This window comes from Nelusetta ayraudi, unplaced genomic scaffold (genome assembly GCF_046127955.1).
Source record: "Nelusetta ayraudi isolate G7.1 ecotype Tasmania unplaced genomic scaffold, CSIRO-AGI_Nayr_v1 ptg000070l, whole genome shotgun sequence".
Lineage (NCBI taxonomy): Eukaryota > Metazoa > Chordata > Actinopteri > Tetraodontiformes > Monacanthidae > Nelusetta > Nelusetta ayraudi.
This window is the reverse complement of record NW_027466120.1, coordinates 889,362-905,523: the sequence shown is the minus strand read 5'-3', so window position 1 is coordinate 905,523 and position 16,162 is coordinate 889,362. Positions and strand designations below refer to the sequence as shown.

At 48.3% G+C, this 16,162-nt stretch overlaps 1 protein-coding gene across 9 annotated transcripts in view; it reads left to right on the top strand.

Moving 5' to 3' along the window:
• Nucleotides 1-16,162, top strand: part of prdm16 (PR domain containing 16) — a 166,414-nt gene that overhangs the window by 140,248 nt on the left and 10,004 nt on the right. For 3 of the 9 annotated variants that reach the window (XM_076042376.1, XM_076042375.1, XM_076042379.1), the window contains exons 4-10: nt 3,293-3,433; nt 8,126-8,228; nt 11,777-11,978; nt 12,082-12,247; nt 12,469-12,622; nt 13,114-14,800; nt 14,926-15,013. In XM_076042376.1, the coding sequence (XP_075898491.1) occupies nt 3,293-3,433; nt 8,126-8,228; nt 11,777-11,978; nt 12,082-12,247; nt 12,469-12,622; nt 13,114-14,800; nt 14,926-15,013 (2,541 nt within the window). Of the gene's footprint in view, nt 1-3,292; nt 3,434-6,504; nt 6,940-8,125; nt 8,229-11,776; nt 11,979-12,081; nt 12,248-12,468; nt 12,623-13,113; nt 14,801-14,925; nt 15,014-16,162 lie in introns of those variants that run through there. The other 6 variants (XM_076042381.1, XM_076042380.1, XM_076042382.1 and 3 more) reach the window with 5 other exon arrangements.

The following is a 16,162-nucleotide window of genomic DNA, read 5'->3' as shown; positions in this document are numbered from 1 at the left end:
AGGAGCCATTTCTTCTTTCTTGCCTCTCTTGGCCAGGAAAAGATTTGATGTTTTTGTGACTTGGATCTCATTCTAACACAATTCCGTGCGATTTTGTATGGGGAGGGATGTCAGAGCCCAGACACCTTTGAGTGATGAGGATTACCTCCTGTACCACCAAGCAAGAAACAGCCAATTGCGTTTGATGAACCATCTGAGCCATAACGATATCAACACTAATCTGTTGTTCTATTAAAAAGAGCCCTGTGTGCTATTACATCCTGAGTCGTAGGTCAAAGTTCAACAAGGAAATGAGTCTCGTCATACAAGGCAGTGGTCTCTTCGCAGAGGCTGGTTCTCTTTATAGGACTGAAAACTGAAAAAAAAAAAAACAATTTTGCTGTTCTACTAAAAACAGTTTGTCTGAAGCGATCACTGTGTTGGGCCTTTGAGTGCGAGGCGGGAGAGAGGGGGCTTTGGGAGGGAGACTGTGAGCAGCTACGCCCCTGATTTGTTTTTGTGAAGCTCATTCGCACGTGGAGCTGATGATTTCCACCCAGATGCCCCTTGTCTGGGTGCGACGCAGGGAGCGAGAGCGCGAATGAGAAAGAAATGTAAATAAACAAACAATCAGCCGGCGGCTTGTTCTGGCTCCCCCTCTCTGTTGCACCTCATTTGAAGCCTTATAAATCAGGCGTCCTGCCGGAGACAGTCGGGTGTTGGCAACCCCACCTCCGCCCACCCTAAAAGCGCGCACACATTGCACACGTGCGAAGAACGGCAAAACAAACATGCCCGTCTGTTGGCCATTAAAATCAAACCCACGAGCGAGTGTATAGGAAAAGAAGCGCTCCGGTGCTTTTATTTTGTTTGTCTGTCCGTCGGCGCAGTTTTCCTGCTTGCACCTCATCCCTCTACCACAAAGGAAGCGCTCCCACCTCCACTCCGGCCCGCACATTAGTGTTTTTCCCCTCACGTGTCCGGGGCGCTCCGGTGTGGTACCCAAGAGCGGCCCGGTTGGACCTGGTCAGCCATGCAGAAAAGATATTTGGTGAGGAGGGGAAAGGGGGTGGGGGCGGGGGGGGCGTGGGGTGCGTGGATTGTTTTCAGTGAGTTTTCACACTCTGAATAAAAAAGCCTGGATTCTGTCAAGCTGAGTGTTCAAGCTGCAAACTGGCGGCTGAGAATGTGAAAGAGGTGTGAATGAAAAGATTTGCTACTTTTATTTATAAGCGCTCTTGATCCCAGTGTGAATTACACATCATACATATATATATATATATATATATATATATATATATATATATATATATATATATATATATATATATATATATATATATACACACATACATGCGTTCAAAAAAGGGAGACTGATTTGCATAAACACTCTCTTTCACCGCACTTTTTAGTTTTAGGTCTCGTGGAGTGACGTTTTTTTTTTTTTGTTTCGTTTTTTTAAACGTAAGACGCGGTTTCGATTATTTTTAGGCCTGGCAACTAGCAGGCATTGTTATTGTAAAGCGGGGGAGGGGGCAAAAACTCACACCTCGGCCTCCGGAGTGGCGCAACATTTCTGTTGCCTCGAAGCTGTTAAACACGACAATGCACACATCGCCGGGCGCAGTTGCCGCATTTACCCAAACACGACACACGCTGCAGTTGTTCCACACCTCCGACCAGAACCCCTGACGTATTTACTCACCAAACTTGGCACCTACGCTGCTCCCCGCCCTCCTCTTGCGCCCGCCCCCCCGTCTCCCCATCCCACCCTCCCCGGCCCACCAAAATACACCTTCTTCACGCGCCCAGCCGGCCAGACAACATGAACATGACCATTCACACTTTACGAGCTGGGAGAAGAAACACCGGTGGGGGGAGGGGGGAGGGGGGTCGGGGGCTGGGGTGTGGGGGTGTCGGGGGGCGGTGACAGCAAGGGTCACAGGCCTCTGTGCGTCTAAAAACGTCACTTGGCATGTTGGTACTTCTCCGTCACACCTCAATTTCCCTCAGCCGGCGTTTGACTGTGATTAAGAGCGCGCCGAGTGGAGCGAGAGGTCAGCGCCCAACTCCGGCCGGCCTGATTGGTAGTTGTAATTAGAGGAGTTGCTCGGTCTCGGCCCAGTTCCTCCCCGGAGGATTTGCAGGGTCTCGGTATCACATGCGGCACTGGGGGCGAAATCTTAGCTTCTACCCCAAAACTTGGTGGAGAGGGGTTGGTTGGCTGAGGGGGTCTCCCCACACCGCACACACACGCACACACACACACACACACAGACACACACACACACACACACACACACACACAAACAGACAAATGCAAAGGAGAAATGATGTGCAAAGTAGCCAAGAACAGAAGGAATTACGATCTCTGCTGCTCCATAAATTTGTTGTCATCCAATATCTGCTCCTTTGCCCGGCTTGATGACTCTCTCTCATTCTCTGTCAAACTACAGAAGAATGTGGTAATTGACGCGTTTGTGATCAATGGGAACCCATTTTGTGTGCGCGTGCGTGTGCGTGTGTGTGTGTGTGTGTGAGTGTGTGTGCCCATGCACAAAGCATTGTCTTCCCCCCCGCCTGGTTTTCCCCACAGCTCCACAGCGAGACCCTCTTCTCTCCCTTCTCCTCTGCCTCCTTCACCTCCACCTCCGTCCTCCTCCTCCTCCACCTCCTCCTACTCGTCCACCTCCTCCCCCACCTCCTCATCTTCCTCCTCTATTCCCTAAGAGGGCGAGTAACATGAAACCTCCACCCAGACTCTCGGGGGGGGTTACAAAGGGTGATCAATATGTGCCAGAGAAAGTCTTTAGACAAAGTGAAAGAAGCCACAGTTTTGTCCGCTCCCTCCTCCTCCCTCTTCCCCCCTCCACCTCCCTCCTCCTCCCTCTTCCTCCCTCCCTTCCCTCTCCTCTGACTGGGGATTGACGGGGTTAGGTGGCCCTGACACCCACTGGCATGCTGCCCCTGTGCGTCTCGCAGTTAGTTGACTGACATCAAACTCCTTCTTGCCACCAGTGGCGGAGGCAGAAATGTTTCCTTAGGGTGGCCACAGACTGAGATCAGTCACGTTATACATTTTAAATACATACATATATTAATACATTTAAAAAAAAAAAAAAAAGAACTGTAGATCAATCAATTAAGATATTACTTCAGATGCTGTGGTGTGGAAGTGAGCAGTCTTTTGTCAAATTATTATTATTTAATATTTTAATGCTCTCATTGAAATCACAGGCTTCAAAAACAAATATGCGCTCCTGAACAATCGACTCATTCCTTTTAATCAACACATTGTCTCCGTCTCCAACAGGTGGTGGACAACATGGGCAACGTCAAGTTTGCGCTGGACACGGGGCCGGACGCCAGCAGCAACAGCTGGCTCAAGTACGTGCGCTCGGCGCTGTCCTTTGAGGAGCAGAACCTCGCCGCCTGCCACCTGACCGGAGACCAGGTGAGCGACCCTGGTCCCTGGTCGGACCACCAGCACACTTGACAGTTGCGTGTCTGCCTGTGTTGTGGTCATGCCGTGTGTGTGTGTGTGTGTGTGTGTGCTAAAAACGATCCACAGCGAGAGGCCAAAGAATATTGTGTGTGTGTATGTGTGTGTGTGTGTCTGTGTGTGTTATATAGCTGCTGTTGAGGTCTTCTTCCTCTGCTGGAGGCAGCGCTCTCCGTCCTTCCTCTGCTCTTCATGCCCGGGCTTTTCCTCCCTCTGCCTCTCAGCACACTTGGCACGGGGTCGGTTCTGGAGGGATGCCCAGCCAGTGCCCATAAAGACCCCAAACTGCTTCATAACTAGACCCCGAACCCTTGCAACGAGCCCACTGCTGCACTAAAGTGACACATTTCTCTGGCTCTGTTTATAAAGCGCGGCACTTTCTTTGCACCCCAGTACCTTGAACTGAAATCGGTTGCAACACGTTTCCACAGTAAACAAGGCAAATAATCAGCGCGTCCGCACGACAGTTCGCCATGTGTGCGTCTCGCCCGTGTGTTTCCACATTCTTGTCACTCTGCTCTTATTTGTGTCCTAATCCCTGCCTACACGACGCACCCCCCCCCCTCCCAACAACCACCCCGCTTCCCGCTGACTCTGTCCCCTGCCTGCCTGTTCCTCGCTCTCTTTGTCTCCTTCCTCCGTCCTCTTGTCTCCGATCTGCCACCTGTCACTCTGTCACACCGACGGGCACAGGCTAGTGTGCTCCCAGACACTAAGCCTGACCGGTGGAGAGAGGGGGGAAAAAAGGGGGGGGTCGGGGGGTGGGGGGTCTCGGACCGAGTAGGAGAAGAAGGGGGAAACACACGGGGGCCTCAGAGATTGACAAGCACCAATTGGCCCGGGCAACACCAACCCATCTAATCCTTTTAAGATTTTCACATCAGTGCCCCCTGCCACTGCCGCACAATGTCAAGAAGAGAATCGGGTCGCAGGAGAAAATTGTGGGGAGTTATTAGGCGCAAAACATAAAAGGCCACGTGCACGGCTGCCTTCTGATGCGTCGTTTGTTCTTGCGCCGAGCGTCCACCACTTTTGTTCGCCAGACCATTTACTCAGTGTGGCGTCTCACAGGTACGGCCCTATCATTTATTTACTAACACACGTGGCCACTCAGCACTTGAATGTATAATTCAGCGCACTATACGGGGATTTTACTTTTCTTTCTGCACAATGCATGAGTTTATGGAAATATGTGCACACAGGGCAAATTTCAATGTGGGCAGTAGCCTTTAAAAAAAAAAAAAAAAAAGAGGGGGTGAAGTGGATAATTTATTTGTTTGTTTGTTGCTCATCAAAGATGCAGGATATACAAATTTTGTGCGAGGCCATGCCTAATTTGGCCATTTATTTTAAGGCAGCAATTTTGTGTTCTTATGATCTATCTGCCTGCATGTGTGGGTTGATGTAGCCGCGGGAAAAATATGTCTGTCTGATACGTGCGCTGGTCCTCTGCATAGGCATCTGCAAATAGCCACACACACAAACACTAACAGCAAATGTTGTCACTTATCAACACTTATCATCCTGCCTGCAAATTGGTCCTAATGCATTATTTAACCTCCTCAAATTATGGCCCCTCAAAACAAAGCAAATCAACATTTCCTGCGTTTGTGCTTACGTGTGTGTGTGTGTGTCCCACAGTGCGTTTTTGTTTGTGAGCGTGCCGGAGTGTGTACACACCAATGAAACGTTTCCCATTCATTTAGGCTACCAACAATTACACAAAACAAGTATTTGAGCGAGTCCCCGTTGAATGTGCCCAGTGCCAAGTTGTGTCCAATAAAGAGGAGGCTGAGAGAGTTTAAAGGCTGGTGTTTGTTTGAGTGTGTGCGTGCGTGCGTGTGTGTGTGTGTGGAAGGGGGGTAGTTGTGTGGAGTTTAAAGAGAAGCTGAACCCTGTCCGCCTTCTTGTCAGTTATTCTTCTTTTGTGTTTGGGAGTGGGGTCCTTCCCACCGCTTTTTGATGTGGCCTTCTACCCCGCGATGGATCCATCAATAAGTAGACATCGGTTTTGTGTGCATTCGCTTGTGTGTGTGTGTGTGTGTGTGTGTGTGAGACTGGGTGGGGGCTCTTTGCAAGGCCCTCAGGCTGGCATTGATCAATGAGGCATCTGTCTCCTCAACACTGGACAGATATGATGAGGTCAAGGCAGGTCTCACTGTGCGGGCCTTACTGTAGAGCACACACACACACACACACACACACACACACACACACACAGAGACATACGCGTGCACACAAAGAGAAAGAGAGAGAAAAAGAACACAATAATAACATGCTGGATATCCAAATCCTGCACACAAAAAAAGTTAAACGGATATTTTCTACACTAATAAGTTGGTTGATCTATTTTTGGGGATTGTAATGATAACAAATTGAGATTATTTTTTCTTTTCTTTTTTTAGTATTAATGTTATTATTTTTTATTTTAATCAATTTATTAATTTTAAAAGTTTAATATTTGATAGGTAGAAAATATGTTTAAAAATTGTGCTGCTTTTTTAATGTATTTGCCTATATATTAAATATAAAATCAATATATTTTCATTATGATAATGATTTTAACAATTAAGAATGTTTTAAAATAATAACATTTCAGAGATTAACCATAAGGGTTTAAATCTGTTTTAATTCTGAATCTAAAATATGCGAATAAAGTCGAAAGTCTTTTAAATTGAAAACAATACAATCCAGTATAAATTTGATATTTTTATATTCCCTAAATAATCCTCATCGCAATTTATAACAAGATTATTTAAGGCCTTTACTTAATTATGACAGATGTACACATCCACATGCACGTCCGTGTCTGTGTGTGAAAGAGAGACGGCGATCGAGTGACTGACAAGAGGCGAGTGCAAGTCTGTCCTGCTGCTTCATCCATTATTTACATCAATAATAGATTTATCAAGTGTCCAAAGCGGCGGTACGGCTTCGGAGATGCGGGGAGGGGTCTGCGCCGCAGGTCCTGTGTAGTCCCTCTGGCTGGAGATAAGACGAGGAGGAGGAGGAGGAGTGGCCGACGGGTAACCGGGAGAGCACCGAGGGGCAATCGCTAATGAGAGAGAGACAGAGTCAGACAAGGGAGAGAGGGAGAGAGAGAGAGAGAGAGAAAGAGAGAGAGGGGGAGGCTCATCATCATCATCATCATCATCATCATCATCATCAAAGACGCGCGCACTGACTAGATCACAGAGTGGCCCAGCGGAGGAGCGTCGTGCTTTCATCCTCACTTCCCGAATTGACCGATCGATCACCCAGCGTCCGCGGACCTCGCCCGGCCGCCCCGTCGGACCACCGCTGCCCCGGCCCCCGTGTGCTCCTGCGCTCCACTCCTCCTCGCTCCGGTTATGGGTTGCGTCGCCAACTCCGGCGGGACCGAAGTGCTCCTGCAGCTGGAGGCTCTCCGCAGCGCGGCGCAACTTTCCCAACTCTTCCGCCTCACGGAGAAGAAAACGGTCAGGTTGGAACGGAGTCTGCAACGGGCACCGAGACTTTTTCCACTTTTCCTTGTTTGTGTAGTAAGGCGATAGATTGTTGTGATGCTAAGTGATAATGCCGGGGATCGGGAGGCCTTTGCTCCGGGTGTCTGTTGAGACTCGCGCCGACTCTTGGCTTGACTCTTGGCTCCACTGCGGTCCCACTGTGCGCCCAACTGTGTGCGAGTTCAGCCCTCCTGGATGTGGCCGCGCTTGTTGTTGTTGAATTGGTGCACAGCGCCCCCATGTGGTTATGGTCAGCGCTTTGAGTGTGCGCCGTGAATCGTTTCTCTTTCCCGGTGGTGCAAGTTTTTTTGTTGTTGTTGTTGTTGTTTGTGGCTAGAAAATATTTTTTATTTTATTTTTTTAAATTATTCCAAATGAAAGGTACTTTGTTTGCCGTTCTTTGGTTTTAATGCGTCAAATCAGAAGGTGTGAGATCAGGTCCTGCCACGGGCCCCGGACCTCGGCCTTACATTCTGGTTTCCGTCTTTTTATTTCCTTTGGAGAAGTTGGCTGTGGAGGCTGAAATCATGCCAGAATTCACACACATTTAAATGCCCTAAATTAGAGAAATTGCTATGCTTCACTTTAAACCCTGTTTCCGGTTTCTTGTAATATTAGAAAGAAAAAAAAAAGGAAAAGAAAAAAAAAGGCAGTGATGTTTCAGTGTCGTTCGCTGCTTTTCTTTCAGATCGATCGGAATCAGCGACGTTCCATCTTCATCATTTTCCTCTGTTTTTTTTTTTTATTTTTATTGTTTCACTTCAGTTCATTTTAAAATAAACACCCAATGCTGTGTTTTAAATCAGCTCCGTGGGGCGGATTTACCGTTCTTTTACTCTTTTGTTATTTCATTGCATTTAAGTCTAATAAGATCCGTCCATTTATTTATTTTTTTGCATCGTGTGTGCCGGTATAATGATGTTGAGCCGATCGCCTTTTAACGAAAAGGCTACTAATAACGCGTAAAATGTGTTGTGGAAGTGCGCACATTTCCGCATTTGTAATAACGCGCGTTTCCCCCAACCTTTTAATGTGCTTATTCAGTATCAAGTATTAGGCCTTGATTAACTGCGGTAATAAATGTGTTAGGGTCCGGAATGCAAAATTCCATCTTGACCGCTAGTTAAAGAGTCTCTCTCGCCTTTTTCTGCCTCCACAGATTTATTATAAGGCCGTCCGGGACATTGATGCAGGGGAGGAGCTCCTGGTGTATATGAAGGACGGCATTTTCCCCGAGGGATCCATGGCACCCAACCTACAAGGTAAGATTAATGCGCGTCATTAGCACACATTTTAAACAAACTCCAAGCTGCATCCCGCGCTGTTTTCGCGGAAAGACTTCTCCGCAAAGCCCGTTGGTCTGCTGCTGGTGTAAGAGGAAAAACAGCCATCTCTTCAAAAAAAACCTTTGTTTTCATCAAGAAATGTGAGCCGATGTTATCCGAATAATAAAATGTTGAAATCAAATTCTACGGTTAAAAAAAAAAAAAAACATGCGGTCGAAGGCCGTTCTTGTACCTGTCATTTAGAAAGGGGGGGCGGGGGGGGGCACAGCAGAGGGCCTCTGCGCATGAAATACCGTATCAGGGTGTCGATTGGCACTTGTCATATTTCATCCGAACCGACCAGAAATTTTCTGTTGACGGTAAGCCAGAAACAGAAATTCTCAGAAGGCCATCTCTGTAAAAAAAAAAAAAAAAAAAAAAAAAAAAAAAAACACATTCTGTGGAAGCACTTAAATGGAGACTGTGGGGTTCAGTTGAACCAGTCACATCGGCAAAGGCTTCATGAAAAAAAAATGCGTTGCAATTTATTATTGTCTCTGCAGCTTAAACGAGAAACAAAGGATTATTATCTGTTCAAACATATCTTTAACTTTTTAAGTTTTTGGTTTCCAACTCATTCATCCACTCCAATTTTGCTAGGAATAATTTGAATAAAAATGAAATCACTGTTTATTATTTGATATGTTCATATTTGAATATTTCAGAAGTTGAGTTTAGTTTAGATTTTTTTTTTTTTTTTTTTTTTTTAATTTAAGTAATACTTTATTTAATCAACTTCTTTTCAAATTTGCATGGCTCTCGTGCAAAAAACAAAACAAAAAAATGAACATCTGTAATTGGGAGGAAGTGGGGGGGAGGGGCAAATTCATTAGCGGTTATCGTGTCAGTGTAACAAATTGAGTAAGTGACAAGAGCTCCCCTCTGTTTTCTGTTTATTCAAATTTATTTTAAGTCATACCATAAAAAATGTGGCGGATCGTGTGTCTGAGTGCCCCGCCGGATCTTGCCATACACTGAGCCGCCTCACATTTTCCAAGTGTGTCATGTTTTTAGGTCCCGTCTCCTCTTTGAGTGGGTAACCCCAGCCACATGCACTCACTGCTCCTGCACACTGCGTCACACTGAATATATCCATTTTTTTATCTGTTGATCTAGCCGAGACAGCTGCTCAGTGTCGATCCACGCTTGTCGTTCAAAGTTCACTTAAGCAGAAAAGGGGCCGTGGTTCCGCTGTGTATCTTTTAACATCTCAGGGTTACTGCGGTGAGCGCCGGTTGTCAGGCTCCCTTGTTTTGTTGTGTTTCCAGTCTCTCTGGAAGCAAGAAAAAAAAAATCAGATTACTCTCACTTGCCTCTGATTGTGAAAAAGTGGCTAGCGGAAGGAGATGTTTCGTGAGATGCTCTGCCGTCTCCCCCTCGGCCTGCTGCTGCTGCTGCTGCTGCTGCTGCTGCTGCACTGATCCCTCAGCCAAGAGGGCTGAGGGGAAACAGGAGCTCAAAGCAAAGCTTGATTATTGAAAAGAAGCAGATTGGCGTGTTGTTACATGGCGTCACAGACAAAGCAGACTTGCAAATGATTTGTCCAATTCCTCTGTGTGCGTTTCTCATATGTGGATGGCGGCAGGCGGAGAGCGAAGAGAAACCCTCCACCTGCCAGCGCGCGCGTGTGTGTGTGTGTGTGCCTGCGTATGTGCGAGCGGGTGTGTGTGTGTCGGAGCCAAACCGGTGTTCGGTGCTGTGTGTTGTTGTGACTGGGATGGGGGCCGACAGAAGACATCAAGTGCAATAGGTTGTCTTTGCCTTGGCAGGGGGGGAAAAAAATCAAAGGTCCGGGGGTCCTGCAGGACTGCAGGCGGACGGCTTTATGTGCGTGTCTCGGTCTGTTTGCGTGTTTGCGTCGAGAAAGGTAGCGACGCAGAGCAGGGGAGAGCTTGGCAGCCCGGCTCTCTCTTCTCTTTGTGCTTTGGGCTTATCGGGGAAGGAATTTGAAGTGGAGGACTTGAGGAGTCCCGCGAGACCTCAGCCATTCTCCCAGATTAGCTGCTTAACTGCATATAATTGTGTTACCCCACCTCCCCCACCCCGTCTCCCAGAGAGCTATTAGTCTCCCCCTTTACAACCCTCGCAGCCCTTCACCCGTCCCACCCTGCGCGCTCGCAACGCGCCCTGTACGTCGCATGCACGCACCCGCCACCGCCTTTAATGACGCGCATCCTCGCCGCGACTCTCCCCTTGTTTTCATCTTCCCGCTGCTATCATTGTCCGGTGGGTCGTGTCTGAGCAACCCATAACCGACTTACACTACCGTTAAAAAGTTTGGGGTGACTGACTGACTGACTGACTGACTGACTGACTGACTGACTGACTGGCTCCTCAAAAATCAGTCAGGATGTGCTTAACAAGTCACAAAGCTTTGCTTTAGAAATTAAAAAAAAAAAAAAAAAGAAGCCATTTTAAAGCTTTCAGCTTCTGTAATGATGACCGCATAATGGACATTTGATATTGATGGAGCTCAATGTAGAAATGAGTCAGTGACCCCAGAGTTTTGAACAGTAGTGGACATCCAAGCTACTGGTCGGTGTCAGAGCGAGGCCAGTTACCTTAGCGTTTGAGCTCGACGTCATGGCCCGTTGACTGGGGGGTCGTTTATATCCTCTTCCCCAAGGTTAGATGCATCAGCATCACCACACTAATGCCCTTTTAATGTGTCCAAGAAGTTCCAGCTGGATAAACGGTCACATGCAGCGGGGGAACAGGTGAGCCGTGCGCTGTTAGTGGTTTTGGATAAAGTCATTTAGTGTGGCTCCAGATGATGGATGGCAGTACGCAGCGTGCTGGGACACCTGGGGGCGGCTGAGGTGGGGAAGCGGGGGCGGGAGGGTGGGGGGGTGGTTGGGGGGCGTGTCTACTGGGTCATGACAACCAGGGTACGGCAGGTTGGTGCAGAAACCACGGCTGGGGTTTGGCACCACTGTGGCCCGGCTCAGCTCTGTTCCTAGTGGCTCTTTCCTTTATGGAAAAAGTTCACACAAACGTGTGCGCACGCACGCACACGCACGAACACACACACACAGGTACACATACACATGCACTTACACACAATTATGCTCGTGCACAACGTTTCTCCACTGGGCTTTCCCCGCTGATCTGCTGAACTTGGCGTCGGACTCAGGAACTCGCTATTGAAAGAGTTGGCAGGACTTTTATTCATTTGACCTTGTTGGTGACAAGTATTGTAAGGGTTATCAACGGGGAAGAGGAAGACCGGCCCCTATTGTTTCCCCTGTGTGCTATTACACCCTAAAGTCCTTGCCTTAACAGGTAATTACCTGCGTTAATGAAGGCCACATTTCACTGCTTATTGATTTCCATTTTACTTGAGCGCCAGACGCCGTTGTTTGTTTTGCTCTTGGCGTGATCCTGTTCGTTTGCAGCTCACGCTAGGCTCTGCACGGCGCTGCTTTGGCACTAATTGCCTGCCAGCAAACAGATTCAGCATCTTCAGGCCCTTTGTGTGCTCACAGATGAACAGATGTATCGCTGCGAAGACTGCGACGAGCTGTTCTCCTCAACTCTGGAGCTGCGGCGGCACCAGAAGTATTCGTGCACCAGCACGGGCTCCATCTTTGACACGCTGAGAGAAGACTTCAAGCAGGAGCGCGAGGACAGCGACGAGCCCGTCCACGAGTGCAAAGACTGTGAGAAGATCTTCCCAAATGAGTACAGGTGAGAGCTGACACATCGAGTCAGGGTCAGGGGTCCACGTTGCAAATTGTACAATTCTTGGATTATTGATGTGACTGACTCGCTTGTGTCTCTCCTTATCAAGTCTGGGGCAACACATGATTGTCCACACAGAGGAGCGGGAGTACAAGTGTGACCAGTGCCCCAAAGCCTTCAACTGGAAGTCCAACCTCATTCGTCACCAGATGTCACATGACAGTGGCAAGCGCTTTGAGTGTGAAAACTGTGATAAGGTACAGCACACCTCGCACGTAAGTTGTGCACTGGACACACGATTTATCTGCCTCAAAAAAGGCCTTTTTCAGACTTCACTCGTGCTTCTACTGGGCGTACATGTTGTTTTTTCCACAAACAGCATTTTCAAAAGTCAAAAAAACTGAAGTTGAAACCTTAATTTGGTAGAGCAAATGTGAATAGGTGTTGCCAGCGATGGTGGAAATCGCAATTATCATGTGCTTGTTCCAAATTTCAGGTGTTCACAGATCCCAGCAACCTCCAGCGCCACATCCGCTCCCAGCACGTGGGTGCTCGCGCTCACACGTGTCCCGAGTGTGGCAAGACCTTCGCCACCTCGTCGGGCCTCAAGCAGCACAAGCACATCCACAGCAGTGTCAAACCTTTTATCTGTAAGTGGGCGCCTGTGTAGCCAAGCACCTCCAGTTTGAACAATTTTATACGTATCTTTGACTTTCACTCCAAATGTTTTTCCCGTCTGTGGATCTCATGCTTCTTCCTCCACAGCTGTATGTATGAGATGAGTTATGTTTTTTTTGTTGTTGTTGTCAATGATCTCTCTTATAATGTTATATAATGATATATTGTTTCTTTTTTTTAATTCATTTATTTTGGCATTTCCTCTTGGGTAGTTTGGCTTTTTTCAATTTACAGATCTATTTTAATATGTGGAAAAACCATATTATCCATTGGAAATTTTTTAATGACTAGATGTATTTCATGGTAAATTTGTTGCAAATGTTCAGCATTTATTGTGGAGGGGTAAATGCAGTAGAATGTTTGGTCTCAATTCTGTAAGCTCGTCTGTCTTTTATTCACATACGTATGTTGCAGTTGATTTGGTATACACAGTTGGAGACAGTGTTAAAATGGGTTTAACCAGGCCCTGACGGGCTCCGTCTTTCTGCTCCCCCAGGTGAGGTGTGTCACAAGTCCTACACCCAGTTCTCAAACCTCTGTCGCCACAAGCGCATGCATGCTGACTGCCGCACTCAAATCAAGTGCAAGGACTGCGGTCAGTTGTTCAGCACTACCTCCTCCCTCAACAAGCACCGTCGCTTTTGTGAGGGCAAGAACCATTACGGCTCCCCAGTGGGGATGTTTAACCCCGGCATTCCCATGAGCTCCAGCCCCATCCTGGCCAAGGCCAAGTCTCATCATCACCACCTTGCAGGTCTGAACCAGTCTGGTTTAGGCTTCACTGAATACTTTCCCTCACGGCCCAACCCTCATGCAGCATTACCCTTCTCCCCTGGACCTCACGGCTTCCCATCCCTTCCACATGGATTCCCAGGTATCTTTCCCCCATCACTGTATCCAAGACCACCTCTACTGCCGGCAAGTCCCTTATTAAAGAGCCCGCTAAGCGGTGGCAGCCAGGAGGTGAAGCTGCCCCGGAGTCCTCTCGATGCACCTCCACTCTCGCTGCTCAACTCCATGAACAGCAATGGGGGCAATAATTTCAGTCAGCTGGACGAGAAAGAAAAAGACATCAAACTGGATCTGTCCTCGGGTGGCGAGGGCAAGCAAAAATCCAAGATGATGGAAATGTCTGACGGTAGCGACCTCGAAGACGTGAACACCACAAGCGGGACAGACATGGACACCACTACTGGTACTGCCTCAGGTGATGGTTCTGACCTGGAGAGCGAAGGAGACAGTGAGCGTGAGCGAAGCGGTAAACGGAGGAAGCCATCCGGGGCCACACCGAGTCGAGAGGGCCACCAGGGAGACGATACCAACAGCGCACTGATATCAGCCATGTCCAGTTCGGGGAACCTTACTGTTGATCGTCCATTTCTTTCCTCTGCATCATCCCAGCACTCCTTCTTCCCGCCGCCCGATGAGCAGGCCCTTCCACCCACCTCCACCAACGCCAGTGTGGCCACCACCGATTCCATCAAAGCCATTGCCTCCATCGCCGAGAAATATTTTGGCCCGGGCCTGATAGGCCTTCATCCGGAGAAAAAGATGGGTCCATTGCCCTACCATTCCATGTTTCCCTTCCAGTTCCTGCCCAACTTCCACAACTCCCTCTATCCCTTCACCGCTGACCGAGGCGCCCTCAACCCGGGTATGTTTTATAAGGCGGAGCCCAAGTCGCCGCGCGAGCAGCTACAGAAGATCATTTCTGGTGCCACGGCTGCTCCTGCCTCCACAGCGGATTCTCCGTTCGATCTGACCACAAAGCCCAAGGAGGCAAAGTTGGCACCCCCGACCCCTACGAAACCCTCCAACCCCAACAACAGCACAGAGAGCAGCAGTGGACCTGTAGCAATATCAAGCAGCGAAGAACAGCCCTTGGACCTCAGCATCGGCAGCAGGAGCAGAGTCGGTCAGAACGGTGTGGCAGCGGCCGAGCCGTCAAACAAAAAGAACCATGTCTTTGGAGACGGGAAGGGTTTTTCTATCAAGGATGAAGCCCCAGCTGGTTTTCCACATCCTCATTCCCAGTTACTGCACCAGTCCTCAATTGCCCAGCACCACCAGCAGCCTCAGGCACAACCTCACCAGCCACCACCTCTGCACTATGCCAAGCCTTCTGCATTCTTCATGGACCCCATATACAGGTATTTCAGCCCCGATTCGACCAGACACACCAGTCCTTTTAAACATAAGACATAAGTGGAGGGCCAGAGGGTCGGGGACAAACTCTGAGCTTGGTACGTAACCCTCTGCCTTGTCATTGGTCCAGCAGGGTGGAGAAGAGGAAGCTACTCGACCCTGTAGGAGCTCTGAAGGAAAAGTTCCTCAGGCCATCGCTGCCACTTTTCCATCCACAGGTAGGTCCACAAGCACATCCACAATTCAAACGCGGTATGAACAGTAAATAGTGGAAACAGTGAATATGTATGAGTGCTTGAAACTGCACTGCAGTTCAAGAATACCAAACAGGGGATGTGGTCTCCAGGTATTGCATCCAAGCTGATTATTCCCAGATGCTATCAACTATTATTTTCAATCCATGTATTATGAGAACTTGCCTCACTGCTGCCTCCCACGCTGCTTTAACCTGAATTGATAGGGCCCAGTGCACCATCATTCCACAGTGTTGATGTGTATTTTCTCAAGGGTTCCGTACGATTTCTTCCTTTGTTTACCGAATGGCGCCTGTGTACCTCGTCACTTCTACCTTTTTCAGAAGACACGCTGTGTTATCGTAGACCCTTTGATAATCACTCACATTGTTTGACTGTCCCCAGACCCTCCCAGCCTCTACAAATCTTGATTACATGGAATGATAGTATTAATAAAAGAGAGAATAATAACCGTTTGAATTGTAGCAAACCGCCTCTCCTGGCAGGGCTAATCTTAGTTGTGGCATTGTTTTGAGCGCTGGGAGCCCGCAGGCCAGCTAATAACTCAAGCGCTCCAAGTTTTTTTTCTCTGTGGCTGGCTGGCCGGCTAGATAATAGCACCATGTCCATCAAGGACATCCTGTGTTTGTCTCCAGGAGAATGGGGGGCTCTCATTGGGGAAACGGTATAATCTGACCTGAGAATCTGCGTCCAGGATCAACCGTGACTTCGCAGTGTACTCTTTTGCGCACGTCATCACATATTTACGTGAACAGAAATTAGTGAATGAAAAAATGATATGTGCGCAGTTATTCCTCACAAATGGTTGGGTTTGCCACGTAATCTAAAGTTGCACGCCTCACTGCGTGTGACAGCAGCACAGCCTGGGCTGCACTCAACATGAGTCACAGCTGAGGATCAATATCTCTGGGAACGAGAAGTTTTTTCGCAAGCTCCCGTTTCTCATATGAGGGTGTCTCAGCTGTGATACTCCCAGCAATTCCAAACACAATGCCACCTCTAATTCAGTCTCATGACGGAATTACCCCCCATCCCTCCCACCCACCCATTCTCAGACTGTGAATAAACACATTGCGACGCGGTGTCTGTCCCTGTGTCTCTCCCATCCCGTAT